The following is a 21,147-nucleotide window of genomic DNA, read 5'->3' on the forward strand; positions in this document are numbered from 1 at the left end:
AGTGATCAGAAGTCACATTTAGGTGCCAGGTGTAACTGAGGCCATAGATGCTCCATATCCTTTACTTTGAGTTTTTTATATAATATGACTAAATGTGTTTCTTTCTGTGTTGCAGGGGCAGTCAAGAAATGGAACGGCAAGGCCACAGAACATGACATAAGTAGAGCTGTGGGAGACCACCTCAAGCCCCTGGTAGAGCCGGTGGTGGTGTTTACCACTCCACCACGCCTTCAGCAGGCTGGAAAAGTGGGATTGATACTGTTTTACATACTAAGAGGGTCTCTTGATTGGTCAGTCATTGGGTTAATTTGTTTTGCAATATGTTCAAATCAAATCAAGCTTTATTTGTACAGCACATGTCAGACATGGATGCAACACAATGGCTTCACAGGAAAAAACTATGAAAATTAAACTGAAATATTTAGTACACAAATATGAGGATAAAAAAACAGAAGACTAACAACTGAAAGACTAATGAGCATTCTAAGGAAATGCCATTGATTAAAATATTAACAATATGATGCTATATCCAACCCAAAATATAACTTGTTTTTTAGGAGGGGCTCTGAAAGACACTATGGGGGTGTCCACTGAAAGTTGACTAGTAACAACAACTGGGACATAAAAGACACCCACCATGAGACCCACTAAATCTGCCCAAGAAGAGGCAAACAAAAGAAAAACCCACACCAAACTTAAAGACAGGAAGCAAACCAAAAAGGTGGAGCAACTAAAGGTGTTGACTCTCCACATGTATCAAGACAACTGGAGCACTGGGCCAGACACTTAAATAGAACCTGGACCAGCTCAGGTGAAACACCTTCCCATATATTCCTTCCCTATATACACAATATACACAAACATCTGCCACAATAATCATATTACTTGTATTTTTTTAAACAAGCACCTTATAAATTGCTCAAGCACCAAAAACGCTGTTGTTTTGACAAGTAGCAATAAATCACTGATCGATTAGGGGGGAAATCAGGTTGTACGTGATGTTGAAACTAACACAACAACAAAAAAACACATGGAAATGAGAGATATATTTTACCTCACTGGTTAGAGGACAACCTGCAGAAGACAGTCAGCTACATTTTGGAGTGATGCATTTAAATGTAGGGGTCGCTAAACAAAGGAACGCAACACATTTGTCATCACTCATCAATATCATGTTGAAATCAATTGTGTGAGAGGGAGATGAGATTGCACGTCCTGTTAAAACTAACAGCTCAAAAACCACACAGAATCTGGGAATAATGTGTACATCCCTGGTTAGAGGACAATTTGTCGAAAACAGCTAGCTACATTTTGAAGTGTTGCATTTCGATTCAAGTGCATCACCAACGTGGTAAGTGTAACACGACCCTTTTTGTCTTAGTCACTTTTTGTTAAAACTCATAAATAGTACTCTTCCATTTCAGAGCCTGGATTTTTTCCCTGAGGCTAATATCCATATCATGTTGAAATCAATAGAACAGGGGACAAACGTTTAGGGTTCTACATTGTGACATCATTAAAATACTCCTACTACAATGTTAAAACATTCTACATTGTGACATTATTTCTTTGAAATCATGAAACAACTCCATGTATTTTCTGATGTTTAGTCAGACATCTTTTATCAGTGTCTCTCTCACCACATTGATTACAGCTAAGAGATTTCTCTCCTGTGTGTGTTCTCTGTTGCAAAGTCAGCTGGCTTGATGTAGTAAAACCCTTCCCACAATGACTACAGCTACATTGTTTCTCTCCTGTGTGTGTCCGTTTGTGTATATTCAGGCTGTCTGAACGAGGAAAAGTCTTCCCACATTGATCACAGCTATAAGGTTTCTCTCCTGTGTGTGTTCTCTGGTGTAGAGTCAGAGAGCCAGATCGACCAAAACTCTTCCCACATTGATCACAGCTATAAGGTTTCTCTCCTGTGTGTGTTCTCTGGTGTAGAGTCAGAGAGCCAGATCGACCAAAACTCTTCCCACATTGATCACAGCTGTAATATTTCTCTCCTGTGTGTGTTCTCTGGTGTAATGTCAGCTGGCAAGATTGACCAAAACTCATCCCACATTGACCACAGCTATAAGATTTCTCTCCTATGTGTGTTCTCTGGTGTTGAGTCAGATGGCAAGATCGACCAAAACTCTTCCCACATTGACCACAGCTATAAGGTTTCTCTCCTGTGTGTATTCTCTGGTGTAGAGTGAGAACGCTAGATGTAGTAAAACTCTTCCCACATTCATCACAGCTATAAGGTTTCTCTCCTGTGTGTATTCTCTTGTGTAGAATCAGAATGCTAGATGTAGTAAAATTCTTCCCACATTGACCACAGCTATACGGTTTCTCTCCTGTGTGTATTCTCTTGTGTAGAGTCAGAATGCTAGATGTAGTAAAACTCTTCCCACATTGATCACAATTATAACATTTCTCTCCTGTGTGTATTCTCTGGTGTTGAGTTAGATGGCAAGATCTACCAAAACTCTTCCCACATTGACCGCAGCTATAAGGTCTCTCTCCTGTGTGTATTCTCTGGTGTAGAGTCAGAACGCTAGATCTAGTAAAACTCTTCCCACATTGATCACAGCTATAAGGTTTCTCTCCTGTGTGTGTTCTCTGGTGTTGAGTCAGATGGCAAGATCTTCCAAAACTCTTCCCACATTGACCACAGCTATAAGGTTTTTCTCCTGTGTGTATTCTCTGGTGCACTGTCAGCTCTCCAGATTGACCAAAACTCTTCCCACATTGATCACAGCTATAAGGTTTCTCTCCTGTATGTATTCTCTGGTGTTGCGTCAGATGGCAAGATCGACCAAAACTCTTCCCACATAGACCACAGCTATAAGGTTTCTCTCCTGTGTGTATTCTCTGGTGCACTGTCAGCTCTCCAGATTGACCAAAACTCTTCCCACATTGATCACAGCTATAAGGTTTCTCTCCTGTGTGTATTCTCTGGTGTAGAGTCAGATGGCCAGATCGACCAAAACTCTTCCCACATTGACCACAGCTATAAGGTTTCTCTCCTGTGTGTATTCTCTGGTGTATAGTCAGAATGCTAGATGTAGTAAAACTCTTCCCACATTGATCACAGCTATAAGATTTCTCTCCTGTGTGTGTTCTCTGATGAATTTTAATTGAGGTGAATCTTTTCCCACAGTCAGAGCAGCAGTGAGTTCTCTTCCCTGTGGATCTCTGCAGGTTTTTCTTGAGGTGTTCTGATCTGGAGACACTCTTCTCTGCCTTGTCAGCATCATGAGGTTGTTGAGGCTCCCCAGAGGATCTACGATAGTTAAGTATCTCTCCTGTGTGAACAACAAAGTCAGACAGATGATTAAAGGCCCACAACAGCGGTAATCCACTGTAAAAGGTGATGCCAACAGCGTAGCCATGATGTTATACAACAATTGACGTCTGTAATATATGTTACAATTATTTGACATTTGTCTTAAAATGAGCAAGAATAGTCATATTTTGTCTTGTTTTCACATTAGTAGTAACATCTAAGATTGTAGGCTAGAAATAAGTTATTCATGTTGTTGAACCTCTAAGCAGTGTGCCGGATGACTTTTGGTCTCCAATATAGGCCCCTTTCTGTGTTTGCTAAAATTGTGGCACGAGGGCAATTTGATTGCAGAAACTCCTCCCTGCTCATGAGGAAACCGATAGTTATGGATGTACTATATCTGCCTGGAGCAAAAATGGTGAGCAAAGATTTTAGTTTTTCACAATGTATTCTGAATGTGAATAGGGGAAACCTCAGGGGAGTAACCTCCATTTCCAGGTTGCTTATGAGTGTATTTCACACTACTTTGGATTATAATTGTAAGGCTTGTTTGAATGTCCAGCTTAATATAATGTTTGCTGCAGTATTAAGAACCGCGTTAATGACAGTATCCATTTGGGTGTTGTCAATAAAGTTACGATTTCACCTTTATTTAACCAGGTAGGCCAGTCGAGAACAAGTTCTCATTTACAACTGCGACCTGGCCAAGATAAAGCAAAGCAGTGCGATAAAAAAACAACAGAGTTACACGTGGGAAAAACAAACGTACAGTCAATAACACAATAGAAAAATCTATATACAGTGTGTGCAAATGGAGTACGGAGGTAAGTCAATAAATAGGCCATAGTAGCGAAATAATTACAATTTAACAAATTAACACTTGAGGGATAGATGTGCAGATGATGATGTGCAAGTAGAAATACTGGTGTGCAAAAAAAGTAAATAAAAACATGGGGATGAAGTAGGCAGTTGGATGGGCTATTTACAGATGTGCTGTGTACAAGGTTGCAAAAATGGTGGCGGATAATGTTAGAAAGAGGGTCCAGATTGTCTAGCCCAACTGATTTGTACGAGTCCAGGTTTTGCAGCTCTTTCAGAACATCAGCTATCTGGACTTGGGTGAAGGAGAAGCGGGGTAAGGTTGGGCAAGTAGCTGTGGGGGGTGCAGTGCTGTTGGCCGGGGTTGGGGAAGCCAGGAGGAAAGCATGGCCAGCCGTAGAGAGATGCTTGTTGAAATTCTCGATTATCGTGGATTTATCGGTGGTGACAGTGTTTCCTAGCCTCAGTGCAGTGGGCAGCTGGGAGGAGGTGCTCTTATTCTCCATGGACTTTACAGTGTCCCAAAACCTTTTGGAGTTAGAGCTACAGGAAGCAAATCTTTGTTTGAAAAGGCTAGCCTTTGCTTTCCTAACTGACTGTGTGTATTGGTTCCTGACTTCTCTGAAAAGTTGCATATCGCGGGGACTATTCGATGCTAGTGCAGTACGCCACAGGATGTTTTTGTGCTGGTCGAGGGCAGTCAGGTCTGGAGCGAACCAAGGGCTATATCTGTTCTTAGTTCTACATTTTTTGAAAGGGACATGCTTATTTAAGGTGGTGAGGAAATCACTTTTAAAGAACAACCTGGCATCCTCTACTGACTGGATGAGGTCAATATCCTTCCAGGATACCCTGGCCAGGTCGATTAGAAAGGCCTGCTTGCAGAAGTGTTTTAGGGAGCGTTTGACAGTGATGAGGGGTGGTCGTTTGACCGCGGACCCATAACGGACGCAGGCAATGATCGCTGAGATCCTGATTGAAAACAGCAGAGGTGTATTTGGAGGGCAAGTTGGTCAGGATAATATCTATGAGGGTGCCCATGTTTACAGATTTAGTGTTGTACCTGGTGGGTTCCTTGATAATTTGTGTGAGATTGAGGGCATCTAGCTTGGATTGTAGGATGGCCGGGGTGTTAAGCATATCCCAGTTTAGGTCACCTAACAGAACGAACTCTGAAGATAGATGGGGGGGCAATCGATTCAGATATGGTGTCATGGGCACAGCTGGGCGCTGAGGGGGGTCTGTAACAGGCGGCAACAGTGAGAGACATGATTTTTTTTAAATTAGAAGCTCGAACTGTTTGGGCATAGACCTGGAAAGTATGACAGAACTATGCAGGCCATATCTGCAGTAGATTGCAACTCCTCCCCCTTTGGCAGTTCTATCTTGACGGAAAATGTTGTCGTTCGGGATGGATATTTCAGATATTTTGGTGGGCTTCCAAATCCAGGATTCAGACACGGCTAGGACATCAGGGTTGGCGGAGTGTGCTAAAGCAGTGAGTAAAACAAACTTAGGGAGGAGGCTTCTGATGTTAACATGCATGAAACCAAGGCTTTTACGGTTACAGAAGTCAACAAATGAGAGCGCCTGGGGACACACAGGGCCTGGGTTAACCTCTACATCACCCGAGGAACAGAGGAGTAGGATGAGGGTACGGCTAAAGGCTATCAGAACTGGTCATCTAGTGCGTTGGGAACAGAGAATAAAAGGAGCAGATTTCTGGGCGTGGTAGGAAAGATTCAAGGCATAATGTACAGACAGGGGTATGGTAGGGTGCAAGTACAGTGGAGGTAAACCTAGGCGTTGAGTGACGATAAGAGAGGTTGCATCTCTGGAGGCACCAGTTATGCTAGGTGAGGTCACCGCATGTGTGGGAGGTGGGACAAAAGAGCTCTCTGAGCCATGTTGAGTGGGACTAGGGGCTCCGCAGTAAAATAAAACAAGGATAACTACCCTAAACAACAGTATACAAGGCATATTGACATTAGAGAGACATAAAGCGAGGCATAAAGCAATCACAGGTGTTGATAGGGAGAGCTAGCTAAGACAACAACAGGTAAGACAACAGTTAATCAGCTAAGACAACAACAACAGGTAAAATGGTGATGAATGGGCAGAGAGGGTCGGTTAACTACACACAGGGCCTGAGTTCGAGGCTGGGGCCGACAGATAAACAAAATGGAGTAGTGATTAATGAACAGTCCAGCAGGCATCAGCTATGTAGCCAAGTGATCATAGTGTCCAGTGAACAGCAATATATGAACCAGGGCAGCCGTTAGGTAGTCATTACTACGCTAGCCAGGAGATGCGCCTGGCTCGGGGCTAACTGGTGCTAGCTTCGGGACAAGGGCGTCACCGACGCCTGGCAAAGGCCGGTTGAGGGAACATCGGACGGAATTGCGTCGGCAGACCAGTCGTGATGGATCAGCGGTGCTCCGTGTCGACAAATGGTCAAGGCCAATTGGCAAGAGGCATTGTAGCTGGAGTAATTTTGTTTGGTAGCCGGGAGATGCACCTGGCTCGAGGCTAACTGGTGCTAGCTTCAGGACAAGGGCGTTAGCCACTATAGCCAATCTGGTGCAAAGGTCCAGAGCTTACAGCAGGAATCCCGTGATGTAGTGGCTTCTAGTCGTCTCAGTGAAGAATCTGGGAGGCATCAGCTGTGTAGCTGAGTGATCATAGGTTCCACTGAGCAGGCCGGGAGATGGGCCTGGCTCAAGGCTAGCTTCGGACCTGGGCCACTCGGTAGCAGCTAGCTAGCTGCGATTATCCAGTGTAATGGTCGGCTTTTCACCAAAAACACTCACAAACTTTTACAGATGCACAATCGAGAGCATCCTGTTGGGCTGTATCACCGTCTGGTATGGCAGCTGCTCCGCCCATAACCGAAAGGCTCTCCAGAGGGTAGTGAGGTCTGCACCACGCATCACCAGAAACTTTAGGAGCATAACATCAGAATATACGAAGGCCAGCAGCAGCAGGAGGAGTAGGCTAAGGAAGAGTTTTTTTTCTAATGGTTATCTTGTTTCAGAGGGGTGTCATCAATAGCCCATAATGACAAAATGAAAACAGGTAAAAAACAAAAATACCTAATTAACATAAGTATTCAGACCCTTTGTTTCCATTAATCATCCTTGAGATGTATCTACAACTTGTTCGGAGTCCACCTGTGGTAAATTCAATTGATTGGATATGATTTGGAAAGGCACACACCTGTCTATATAAGGTCCCAAAAAAACCAAGCCATGAGGTCGAAGGAATTGTCCGTAGAGCTCCGAGACAGGATTGTGTCGAAGCACAGATCTGGGGATGGGTACCAAAAATAATTCTGCAGCATTGAAGGTCCCCAAGAACACAGTGGCCTCCATCATTCATAAATGGAATACTCTTCCTAGAGCTGGTCACCCGGCCAAACGGAGCAATTGGGGGAGAAGGGCCTCGGTCAGGGAGGTGACTAAAAACCTGATGGTCACTCTGACAGAGCTCCAGAGTTCCTCTGTGGAGATGGGAGAACCTTCCAGAAGGACAACCATCTCTGCAGCACTCCACCAATTAGACCTTTATGGTACAGTGGCCAGACAGAAGCCACTCCTCAGTATAAAGCATATGACAGCCTGCTTGGAGTTTGACAAAAGGCACCTTAAGACTCTAAGACCATGAGAAACAAGAGTCTCTGGCTTGATGAAACCAAGATTGAACTCATTGGCCTGACTGCCAAGAGTCACGTCTAGAGGAAACCTGGCACTATCCTTACGGTGAAGCATGGTGGTGGCAGCATCATGCTGTGGGGATGTTTTTCAGCAGCAGGGACTGGGAGACTAGTCCGGAAAGTATTATGTGAAATTATTTTGATGTGATATTTAAATATTGTGTGAAATTATTCTGAATTGATATGAAAGTACAGCAATTTATGCTTCTAGAAACGTATCGCAACTGAGAATCGATTCACATTTGACTATTTTAGCTGCCAGAGCCAGTCTACCTCTGAAAATAACATACAGTCCTTGGACCTTGAGGAGTAACGGGGGCAGCAATCAGCAGTAGAAACAATAACAAAGCGTACTCCCTGCCCGTTTCGGGTAAAAAGCTGAGGGATGGGGCTGGAGAAATGTAACCATCCATGATAAACATTCTAGTTTTAACCATGTTTTGAGGATATACAGTGTTTGTTTATATTTACTGACAAACATTGGAGTGAATAAAAGCTTAGATTTTGGGTTCTGATAGGGTACAACAGTTGAACTAAGCTCATGAGGCATTTATAAGTGATTTATTCAAGAATCAGATGGGTACATATCATTAATGTTTAAGTCCCAAAATGGATGTAACAACTGCTGATTGCCCCTTTAAGAGAACATCTTGGGCTAATCTAATAGGAGATATTGAGGACTACAGTATTTCAGGCGTTGTCATTGGATGCATTTGATCAATTGTTAACGTTTTGTTGATGGTCCACTCTTGATGTTCTACACGTTACAGCGTAGCTTCAGCCATTCCTACAGAACAACATTAAAGTGTAGAACCCCTTTACTGCATATTGGTTCAACGACTGCAGAGACAATACTTACTGGTGTTAAACAGATCTCCAACCTCCTCTTCTTCCTCCAATGTGACAGTCATCTCCCCCTCCTCTTTCACTCCAAAAACGACATCCTCCTCTTTCTCTGCCGCCTCTTCTTTTACTGTAACATCCTCCTCCTCTTTCACTCTGAACGCGTCTTCCTCTTCTTTCACTGTAACGTCTTTCTCTTCTTTCACGGTAACAGCTTCACCCTCTACTTGTTTTTGTATTGTAACACCTTTCTCTTCCTCCTCCTCTTTCACAAGAGCTTCTTTCTCCGTCCAGCAGACCTCCTCTTTAACAGGAGAGTAGTTTAGTGAACTCATGGTCGGAGATGTTAGCTAGTTAGCATTAGCGACTAGCCTAGTTCTAAGATAACTTAGCAAACCAGCTAGCTGACAAACAACGTAAATATATAATTAAATGGGCCAACAAGTACATACAACAGAAGTGTGTTTAAAACACTGCGAATAATATACACCAAAACAGTGTAAAGAGCGTGAATGTTGTAGCTATGTTTGCTAGAAAGCTACCGAGGTGTCTGACTAGCTGTTGTTGTTGAAGGAGCGTTCGTCCACTAGATTATACGTCACACTGGCAGCATCGCCTGAACCTAAAACACGCACATCGCCATCTGCTGACTGGAGGGGGCAACGCAGTTGAGGAACCAAACGTTTATTTTTCATTTTTTTCAGAAAAGTTTAATATTATATTAAGTCGTTCAAAGAGAAGCATGTGTTGATTGATTCGTTTTTAATGAGTGAGAATTTTAAACAAAGTTTACACCCACTACATATTTGCATTGAACCATACTTCTGACATGGATCATTTTGACCCCAGAGGCATATCTTTTATCATAGCCAAAATGTGGTGTATTCAATTCTTCCAATTTTTCATGACTTTGTCAATCAACTTGTTTTTAATACATATAAATCATGGTTTACGGTTTCTGCATCAAAATGGACTTATAACAAATTCAAATCCTTTGGAGTCCTTTTGACCCCAGCCAAAAGCACCTTTGAAAAATAGGATGTTTATTTCAAATCAAAATCGAATCACATTATATTGGTCCTATACACGTGTTTAGCAGATATTATTGTATCTAAATGCTTGTGTTTCTAGCTCCGACAGTGCAGTAATATCTAACAATTTCACAACATATACCCAATACACACAAATCTAAGTATTTGAATCTAGGTTTCTCTGTAGACATGATCCATCCCACCAGAGGGTGGAGGGGCACCTGTATCAGTGGTTTTGACCAGATAGACACCTGCAGACACACAGTATAGTGCCTCCCATGTACTCTCCTAAGATTGGACTTTTCTATACCACGTATCACATGACTGTGTACAAAACTGCCAATGGTAGAAAACTCTGCCAGCAATATACGTAAAGTATTCAGACCCTTTGTATATGTATATAATGAACAGACTAGGTCTATACTGCTCCTACATGGTCTAACAATACATCATGTAGATGTATATAATGAACAGACTAGGTCTATACTGCTCCTACGTGGTGTAACAATACATCATGTAGATGTACAGTATTTGATCCCCTGCTGATTTTGTACGTTTGCCCACTTACAAAGAAATGATCAGTCTATAATTTTAATGGTAGGCTTATTTGAACAGTGAGAGACAGAATAACAACAAAAAAATCCAGAAAAAACGCATGTCAAAAATGTTATACATTGATTTGCATTTTAATGAGGGAAATAAGTATTTGACCCCTCTGCAAAACATGACTTAGTACTTGGTGGCAAAACCCTTGTTGGCAATCACAGAGGTCAGACGTTTCTTGTAGTTGGCCACCAGATTTGCACACATCTCAGGAGGGATTTTGTCCCAATCCTCTTTGCAGATCTTCTCCAAGTCATTAAGGTTTCAAGGCTGACGTTTGGCAACTCGAACCTTCAGCTCCCTCCACAGATTTTCTATGGGATTAAGGTCTTGAGACTGGCTAGGCCACTCCAGGACCTTAATGTGCTTCTTCTTGAGCCACTCCTTTGTTGCCTTGGCCGTGTGTTTTGGGTCATTGTCATGCTGGAATACCCATCCACGACCCATTTTCAATGCCCTGGCTGAGGGAAGGAGGTTTTCACCCAAGATTTGACGGTACATGGCCCCGTCCATCGTCCCTTTGATGCGGTGAAGTTGTCCTGTCCCCTTAGCAGAAAAACACCCCCAAAGCATAACGTTTCCACCTCCATGTTTGACGGTGGAGATGGTGTTCTTGGAGTCATAGGCAGCATTCCTCCTCCTCCAAACACAGCGAGTTGAGTTGATGTCAAAGAGCTCCATATTGGTCTCATCTGACCACAACACTTTCACCAGTTGTCCTCTGAGTCATTCAGGTGTTCATTGGCAAACTTCAGACGGGCATGTATATGTATTCTTGAGCAGGGGGACCTTGCGGGCACTGCAGGATTTCAGTCCTTCACGGCGTAGTGTGTTACCAATTGTTTTCTTGGTGACTATGGTCCCAGCTGCCTTGAGATCATTGACAAGATCCTCCCGTGTAGTTCTGGGCTGATTCCTCACCGTTCTCATGATCATTGCAACTCCACGAGGTGAGATCTTGCATGGAGCCCCAGGCCAAGGGATATTGACAGTTCTTTTGTGTTTCTTCCATTTGCGAATAATCGCACCAAATGATGTCACCTTCTCACCAAGCTGCTTGGCGATGGTCTTGTAGCCCATTCCAGCCTTGTGTAGGTCTACAATCTTGTCCCTGACATCCTTGGAGAGCTCTTTGGTCTTGGCCATGGTGGAGAGTTTGGAATCTGATTGATTGATTGCTTCTGTGGACAGGTGTCTTTTTTACAGGTAACAAGCTGCGGTTAGGAGCACTCCCTTTAAGAGTGTGCTCCTAATCTCAGCTCGTTACCTGTATAAAAGACACCTGGGAGCCAGAAATCTTTCTGATTGAGAGGGGGTCAAATATTTATTTCCCTCATTAAAATGCAAATCATTTTATAACATTTCTGACATGCGTTTTTCTGGATATTTTTGTTGTTATTCTGTCTCTCACTGTTCAAATAAACCTACCATTAAAATTATAGACTGATCCTGTAACGGTTGTTGTCGGGAATGGAGGACCAAAACGCAGCAGGAATGTGGAGGCTCATCTTGTATTTTATTTTGAACCAAGAAAACACCAAAATAACAAAATAAGAACGAACGATCAACAAAACAGTCTTGTCAGGCTCACACACGCAAAACAAGAAACAATCTCCCACAAACACTAAACCAAACACATACCCATATATAGGACTCCCAATCAGAGGCAACGAGAAAACACCTGCCTCCAATTGAGAGTCCAACCCCAATAAACCAGACATAGAAATACAAAAGACCAGAGACCACATAGAAATACAAACATAGAACATTACCCAAAAACCCAGAAATAATAAATCAAACGCCCTACTAAATAAACCATCACCCCGAACCACATAAAACAAATACCCTCTGCCACGTCCTGACCAAACTACAATAACAAATAACCCTTATACTGGTCAGGACGTGACAGATCCTTTCTTTGTCAGTGGGCAAACTTACAAAATCAGCAGGGGATCAAATACTTTTTTCCCCCACTGTAGGTATTGGAGATGGGAGTGTGTTCTAGTGGGTCCTGATAGGTGTGATGTAGTTAATGGAGATGGAGGTGTGTTCTAGTTGGTCTGGACAGGTGTGATGTAGTTAATGGAGATGGAGGTGTGTTCTAGTGGGTCTGGACAGGTGTGATGTAGTTAATGGAGATGGAGGTGTGTTCTAGTGGGTCTGGACAGGTGTGATGTAGTTAATGGAGATGGAGGTGTGTTCTAGTGGACAGGTGTGATGTAGTTAATGGAGATGGGGGTGTGTTCTAGTGGGTCTGGACAGGTGTGATGTAGTTAATGGAGATGGAGGTGTGTTCTAGTGGGTCTGGACAGGTGTGATGTAGTTAATGGAGATGGAGGTGTGTTCTAGTGGACAGGTGTGATGTAGTTAATGGAGATGGGGGTGTGTTCTAGTGGGTCTGGACAGGTGTGATGTAGTTAATGGAGATGGAGGTGTGTTCTAGTGGGTCTGGACAGGTGTGATGTAGTTAATGGAGATGGAGGTGTGTTCTAGTGGGTCTGGACATGTGTGATGTAGTTAATGGAGATGGAGGTGTGTTCTAGTGGGTCTGGACAGGTGTGATGTAGTTAATGGAGATGGAGGTGTGTTCTAGTGGACAGGTGTGATGTAGTTAATGGAGATGGAGGTGTGTTCTAGTGGGTCTGGACAGGTGTGATGTAGTTAATGGAGATGGAGGTGTGTTCTAGTGGACAGGTGTGATGTAGTTAATGGAGATGGAGGTGTGTTCTAGTGGGTCTGGGCAGGTGTGATGTAGTTAATGGAGATGGAGGTGTGTTCTAGTGGGTCTGGACAGGTGTGATGTAGTTAATGGAGATGGGGGTGTGTTCTAGTGGGTCTGGACAGGTGTGATGTAGTTAATGGAGATGGAGGTGTGTTCTAGTGGGTCTGGACAGGTGTGATGTAGTTAATGGAGATGGAGGTGTGTTCTAGTGGGTCTGGACAGGTGTGATGTAGTTAATGGTGATGGAGGTGTGTTCTAGTGGGTCTGGACAGGTGTGATGTAGTTAATGGAGATGGAGGTGTGTTCTAGTGGACAGGTGTGATGTAGTTAATGGAGATGGAGGTGTGTTCTAGTGGGTCTGGGCAGGTGTGATGTAGTTAATGGAGATGGAGGTGTGTTCTAGTGGACAGGTGTGATGTAGTTAATGGAGATGGGGGTGTGTTCTAGTGGGTCTGGACAGGTGTGATGTAGTTAATGGAGATGGAGGTGTGTTCTAGTGGGTCTGGACAGGTGTGATGTAGTTAATGGAGATGGAGGTGTGTTCTAGTGGGTCTGGGCAGGTGTGATGTAGTTAATGGAGATGGAGGTGTGTTCTAGTGGGTCTGGACAGGTGTGATGTAGTTAATGGAGATGGAGGTGTGTTCTAGTGGGTCTGGGCAGGTGTGATGTAGTTAATGGAGATGGAGGTGTGTTCTAGTGGGTCTGGACAGGTGTGATGTAGTTAATGGAGATGGAGGTGTGTTCTAGTGGGTCTGGGCAGGTGTGATGTAGTTAATGGAGATGGAGGTGTGTTCTAGTGGGTCTGGACAGGTGTGATGTAGTTAATGGAGATGGAGGTGTGTTCTAGTGGGTCTGGACAGGTGTGATGTAGTTAATGTTTGTATGATGTTGTCGTTTGTGTGTGTATGTTTTTTATTGTTTATAAAATATAAAATAAAATATTTTTAAGTCCCAATGGAAAGTTACACCTCACTGTTCTATTTTTAGAGTTATTACATGAAACCAATCAGAATTCAGAAGAATGCCAAAGTCAGGTGTGATGTAATATGGAGGACCAGCCTATTCCCTATGATGTAAACTACAACAGAAATAACTTCAAATGTATAACTTCATACTAAACCAATCGTTTGCACTCATGGGTTCCCACTAGATAACACAACCACACAGTATATGAAACGCATGAGGTGTGGCTAATGTTGACAAGCTGGAGCTAGCTACCGAGCTAGCATACAAACTCTGTAGCACTGAGTAGATCCTCCATATGACGTTGAGAAATACTGCATTGTGGATAGTTTAGAAGATATCCAGAAATAAGTTAAGAAATATGTAATAACACAAACATATAACTGTACTTATAGGAAACCAGATCGTGACTACAACTAAGTTACTAAGTATTTAACCACACTGTGTTGTTACACTGGTGAGTAAAAACTCATGCTTCCTACCCTTTAACTTGTTGTCTGAAAATAAAATGTCAATTTTACTGAACTGCGTCCAGTCAGCAGATGGACTAGATGCCGCTTAGGCCGCCCATTGTGACTCCATCAAGAATTCAGCAGAGCAAGTTTGTATGAAGGTCTGGTTATTAAATGGGTACATAGTTTAATAGTAATATCCTCTAAAACGCTCTGGTGACAAACTTTACTGCCCTGTTTCCAATTGTCCACATGGCTGGGAGAACCTATTCAAGTAAGTAAGTAAGTAAATAGATTTTGAAAATGTAAAAAACAACAATGTATTATTAGCTAACTAGCTACAGTGCAGGCTAACTCAAATGAGCTGCTAAAAGAGCTAGCCACCTAGCCAACTTCAAATACTGTATAGATAGATAGCTATCTATCAATCTATCGAAGTTAATTAAATATCACCAGCTACCTAACTTCATATTAGCTAGCTATCCTGATGTATTTATCACTGTAAAAAACAAACTCCAAAAGCATTTGTAGGTAGCTAGCTACAGTGGAGGAAAAAAGTATTTCATCCCCTGCTGATTTTGTATGTTTGCCCACTGATAAAGAAAGGATCAGTCTATAATTTTAATGGTAGGTTTATTTGAACAGTGAGGGACAGAATAACAACAAAAATATCCAGAAAAACGCATGTCAGAAATGTTATAAATTGATTAGCATTTCAATGAGGGAAATAAGTATTTGACCCCTCTGCAAAAGAGGGCCAAACCCTTGTTGGCAATCACAGAGGTCAGACGTTTCTTGTAGTTGGCCACTGTAACAGCCATGGAGGAGGGTGAAAGGATAGCAGCCCCAACTGTCAGTGAGAGAGGAGGCTATTCTGGATAGGGCAGGTACTTTTGTGTAGTTCCTGTCCCTAGAAGTGAGGACGGAGATAATAGTAACATAATATTCAGTGTGGTATAATTTGACTATAATGAAGTCGGTTTCTTGTGAGGTTTTCTGTCCTCAGATAAAGAGCGCTATGAAAGCCAGTCTACAAATGAAGAGGTCCCAATGAAGAGCAGTGGTTCTCAGTCCTGGGGACTGAAAGAGGGGCACATCTTTGTTTTTGCCTTCACACTGCACAGCTGATTCAAATGATCAACTCATCATCAAGCTTCAAGTGGTATTTATGTATTCATTTGTGATGCTATCCTTGATATGATCCTGTTATTGTCACATGCTACACATGTACATATGTGTGCCCATGCATCTATCAATCCAATGTTATCATGATTTGTTATCAGGGATATTATACTTTAGTAATCCACAATGACCTGGTGATGTAAAAGTCTAATAATTACATTGTCTTCCATATTCCTACAGAGACCTTGTAACTGGAGATTCCTTCAAAACGATTGCCTACAGTTACCGTGTAGGGCACTGCAAGGTTGGGTGACCAGGGTCATCTGGGACTGCCTCCTGGATGAATTCAGGTGTGTGAAGGCTACCTGTGTCCTGCGTAACTTCATGAGGATGGACACGAGGACCAGGAGGGGATCTGCTGCTCACCGCCGTGTGCCAGAGGAGAAGTCTGCTGCTCTGCAGGATGTTTCAAGGATGGGGTCCAACAACGCAGTAAGTTCACCGTTAGATACCTTAAGATGCGTTTGGGAAACCGGGCCCAGATATCCAGTTTCCTCCTCTTCTTCTTCCTCCTTTTTGGATGTAACAGTCATCTCCTCCTCTTTCATTCCAAAAACTGCAGCCTCTTTCTCTGCCTCCTCTTCTTTTACTGTAACATCTTCCTCCTCTTTCACTCAGAACGCGTCTTCCTCTTCTTTCACTGAAACGTCTTTCTCTTCTTCTTTCACGGTAACAGCCTCACCCTCTACTTGTCTTTGTATTGAAACAGCCTCCTCTTCCTCCTCCTCTTTGACGAGAGCTTCTTTCTCCGTCCAGCAGACCTCTTCTTTAGCAGGAGGAGAGTAGCTAAGTGAGCTCATGGTCGGAGATGTTAGCTAGCTAGGCTAATGCTAACTTAACCAGCCCGCTAGCTGACTAATAACAACAACACCGTAAATATGAAATTAAATCGGATAACTAACTAGACCACAGAAGTGGGTTTAAAACACAGTGACTAATACACACGAAAGCGTCTAAAGAGCTTTATTGGTTCGGCTATTTTGTCTAGCAAGCTACCGAGGAGGCTGAATAACTGTTGCTGCTGTTGAAAGAAGCGCTCCGTCCACTACATTATACGTCACACCAACAGCATTACCTTAAATTCCCAGACCGCCATCTGCTGACTGGAGTGGGTAACGCAGTTGAGTAAAATGTTTATTTTATTTTCAGACAAGTTAAATTGTAGGAAGCGTGAGTTTTTACTCACCAGTGTAACAACACAGTATGTTTAAAGACTTAGAAACCTAGTTGTATTGAAGATCTGGTTACCTATAAGCACAACCAGTTATGTTTTTGAATTATCACATATTTATATATTTTTTTTAATTTTAGTTCACCTTTATTTAACCAGATAGGCCAGTTTTAGAACAAGTTCTCATTTACAACTGCGACCTGGCCAAGATAAAGCAAAGCAGTGCGACACAAACAACAACACAGAGTTACACATGGAATAAACAAACGTACAGTCAATTACACAATAGAAAAGTCTATATACAGTGTGTGCAAATAAGGTAAGATTAGGGAGGTAAGGCAATAAATAGGCCGTAGTGACGAAGTAATTACAATTTAGCAATTAAACACTGGAGTGATAGATGTGCAGAAGATGGATGTGCAAGTAGAGATACTGGGGTGCAAAGGAGCAAAACAATAAATAACAATATGGGGATGAGGTACAATTGAAGTCGGAAGTTTACATACACTTAGCCAAATATATTTAAACTCAGTTTTTCACAATTCCTGACATTTACTCCTAGTAAAAATGCCCTGTCTCGGGTCAGTTAGGATCAACACTTTATTTAAGAATGTGAAATGTCAGAATAATAGTAGATAGAATTATTTATTTCAGCTTTTATTTCTTTCATCACATTCCCATTGGGTCAGAAGTTTACATACACTCAATTAGTATTTTGTTAGCATTGCCTTTCAATTGTTTAACTTGGGTCAAACGTTTCGGGTAGCCTTCCACAAGCTTCCCACAATAAGTTGGATGAATCTTGGCCCATTCCTTCTGACAGAGCTGGTGTAACTGAGTCAGGTTTGTAGGCCTCCTTGCTCGCACACGCTTTTTCAGTTCTGCCCACAAATTTTGTATAGGATTGAGGTCAGAGCTTTGTGATGGCTACTCCAATACCTTGACTTTGTTGTCCTTAAGCCATTTTGCCACAACTTTGGAAGTGTGCTTGGGGTCATTCTCCATTTGAAAGACCGATTTGCGAACAAGCTTTAACTTCCTGACTGATGTCTTGAGATGTTGCTTCAATATATCCACATCATTTTCCTCCCTCATGATGCCATCTATTTTGTAAAGTGCACCCAGTCCCTAATGCAGAAAAGCACCCCCACAACATGATGCTGTCACCCCCGTGCTTCATGGTTGGGATGGTGTTTTTCGGCTTGCAAGCCTACCCCTTTTTCCTCCAAACATAACGATAGTCATTACGGCCAAACAGTTTCATCAGACCAGAGGTCATTTCTCCAAAAAGTACGATCTTTGTCCCCATGTGCAGTTGCAAACCGTAGTCTGGCTTTTTTATGGCGGTTTTGGAGCAGTGGCTTCTTCCTTGCTGAGCGGCCTTTCAGTTTATGACGATATAGGATTCATTTTACTGTGGATATAAATACCTTTGTACCTGTTTCCTCCAGCATCTTCACAAGGTCCTTTGCTGTTGTTCTGGGATTGATTTGCACTTTTCGCACCAATGTACGTTCATCTCTAGGAGACAGAACGCGTCTCCTTCCTGAGCGGTATGAAGGCTGCGTGGTCCCATGGGGTTTATACTTGCGTACTATTGCTTATACAGATGAACGTGGTACCTTCAGGCGTTTGGAATTTACATGTGTAGAAAATAAAGCATTTGACCTTTCCACTGCGTTAACAATGGAGGATTGGTTGATTTCCAGTTTAAGTATTTAAGATGATTAACGAGAAAAGTATTGTCCAACCATCGGGTAACTTGTTTCATGTGCATCAAAGGTGAAGGTGAATTTCAGATGTTCACTGCTTGTATTGATGAAGGAGTGGAATCGATGAAGTTCCTCTGCTGTCCCCTGGAATAGATGGAACACGTTATCAATGAAGCCTTTTTCAGAGCCTGATGAGGTGCAAGAATGGATTGTTAGGACTGACAATCACATTATTCTCTAACAACCCCACATACAGATTGGCATAATTTAGGGTGACCAAATTTTAGTTTTCAAAAAAGAGGACATGTCCGGGAAAAAGAGGACGTATGGTCACCCTACTGTAAATGCAATATATTTGGAAAAAATCCCATTATTTTCCAGTGTTTCTTTGATGTATTGCGCGATCGTATCAGCTGTCTCATTTGGAGTGTTTTTAACTTCGACTAATTTACTTTGCACGCCACCATTCTTCCAATACAAATACTGAATAAGCAGAGGGAATATTTTCACAGCACCGTGATTGCTCCCATCAGTAGAAACACCACAGTAAGGTATGTCTTCTAGTGCTTTCTGAGCTATGTCGACAGAATGTGGTGCTATCACAGCGTTAACAATTGCTTCGGTCTTAGTACGAGCGCTTGAAAAAGGTCAAAGCAATGCAAAACCCCAAAAACGCACACAAAGCATGGCGACTGTAGGAAGCAAAAGCCGAAACCCGGACATTTTGGGCGATTTAGAAATCCCGGCCGGACGCATTTTTTTAGGTCCAAAAAGAGGACATGTCCGGGAAAAAGAGGACGTATGGTCACCCTACATAATTAGATGCTATTTTTAAACTACAATGACCATAATGCACTGCGTGCCTTCTTGTCTTGTCTGTGTTTATTTTACACCTGCTATGTAAAAGAGACAGAAGAATGCACGATGGTCAATGCTATCTGGGATCCTTGGGACATCCCTATCCTGAACCCTAACCTTAACCCCTACCTTAACCATTTTAAATGTCAATTTCAATGGGCTATGGACGTCCCAAGGATGTATCTCTACCTGAAAATACATGATCTAAGTGATTGATAGTTGGTATTCAGCAGTCATAAAGCCTTATTTACTTTAATGAACTACTAAAATAGTGATTTTGTCAGACAGCATAGACAGCAGCTCTACACTTTATTGACTGACTGATCAATTCATCCTTCCATCCCTCCTCAGCCTTCCTCTCCTCTGAAGACCCAGTGAGGGTGGAGCTCAGTCAGAGAGCTGTTGAGGGACTGGTTAGGAAGAACACTTCTACAGCCAGAGAGGTGAGAGGTCACACATGGTTTAGATGGTAAATATTTATGTCCCCTTAGTGGTTCATCACGTCAGCAAAAGGGAATATGTTCCATCATCTATTTTTATTTACATTAGTACAAATAGTCCACTGATATTGGTGTAATTTCTCACCCTTTTTGGCTGTATGAAAGTTAATTTCCCCTCAGGCACACACATTTGTTCTTTGTTATTACATGAGCCACTGCCTGTTCAGCCTGCTATCATCCAGAAGGCGAGGTCAGTACAGGTGCATCAAAGCTGGGACCGAGAGACAGAAGCTGTTTTTCAATCTCAAGGCCATCAGACTGTTAAATAGCATCACTAACACAGAGAGGATGCTGCCTTCATTCACAGACTTGAAATCATTGGTCACTTTAAGGAATGGAACACTAGTCACTTTAATAATGTTTACATATCTGGTATTACTCATCTCATATGTATATACTGTATTCTATCCTATTCTACTGTATCTGTCACAAGTATTACTCATCTCATATGTATATACTGTATTCTATCCTATTCTACTCTATCACTCATCTCATATCTATATACTGTATTCTATACTATTCTACTGTATCTGTCTGTGCCACTCTGACATTGCTCGTCCATATATTTATATATTCTTATTCCATTACTTAGATTTGTGTGTATTAGGTATTTGCTGTGAAATTGTTAGATATTACTGCACTGTTGGAGCTAGGAACACAAGCATTTAGTTAGATATTACTGCACTGTTGGAGCTAGGAACACAAGCATTTAGTTAGATATTACTGCACTGTTGGAGCTAGGAACACAAGCATTTAGTTAGATATTACTGTTGGAGCTAGGAACACAAGCATTTCGCTACACCTGCAATAACAACTGCTAAACACATGTATGTGACAATAACATTTGATTTCATTTCTTATGAAGGTCATGTGTAAAATGTACTTTTCCCCACATTCATCCCATCTCTTTACATTGCTTATTTATATTCAGCGGCCTGACTGCATCCAGACTATCAAAGGCCCTTCCTGGTAGATCTGAACCTAATGCAGCTTGGAGTGACCGGATGACAGAAGTCACATTTAGGTACCAGGTGTAACTGAGGCCATAGATGCTCCATATCCATTACTTTGAGTGTTTTATATAATATGACTAAATGTGTTTCTGTGTTGCAGGGGCAGTCAAGAAATGGAACAGCAAGGCCACAGAACATGACATAAGCAGAGCTGTGGGAGACCACCTCAAGCCCCTGGTAGAGCCGGGGGTGGTGTTTACCACTCCACCACGCCTTCAGCAGGCTGGAAAAGTGAGATTGATACGGTTTTCATACTAAGATGGACCAAGAGTCTGTTGATTTGTCAATTATT

At 42.4% G+C, this 21,147-nt stretch overlaps 1 protein-coding gene across 1 annotated transcript in view; it reads right to left on the bottom strand.

Annotated features, from left to right (window-relative positions):
* Positions 1 to 338: 338 nt before the first annotated feature.
* LOC145863024 (uncharacterized) overlaps positions 339 to 21,147 on the bottom strand; it is a 59,381-nt gene continuing 38,572 nt past the window's right edge. The window contains exons 1-2 of the mRNA XM_082968134.1: positions 8,665 to 9,217; positions 339 to 3,293 (exon numbers count right to left, since the gene is read on the bottom strand). Of these exons, the coding sequence (XP_082824260.1) occupies positions 1,576 to 3,293; positions 8,665 to 8,983 (2,037 nt within the window). The 5' untranslated portion in view covers positions 8,984 to 9,217 and the 3' untranslated portion in view covers positions 339 to 1,575. Of the gene's footprint in view, positions 3,294 to 8,664 lie in introns of the transcript that reaches the window.

The sequence above is a fragment of the Salmo salar genome, chromosome 02 (genome assembly GCF_965601325.2).
Source record: "Salmo salar chromosome 02, fSalSal1, whole genome shotgun sequence".
Taxonomy (NCBI): domain Eukaryota; kingdom Metazoa; phylum Chordata; class Actinopteri; order Salmoniformes; family Salmonidae; genus Salmo; species Salmo salar.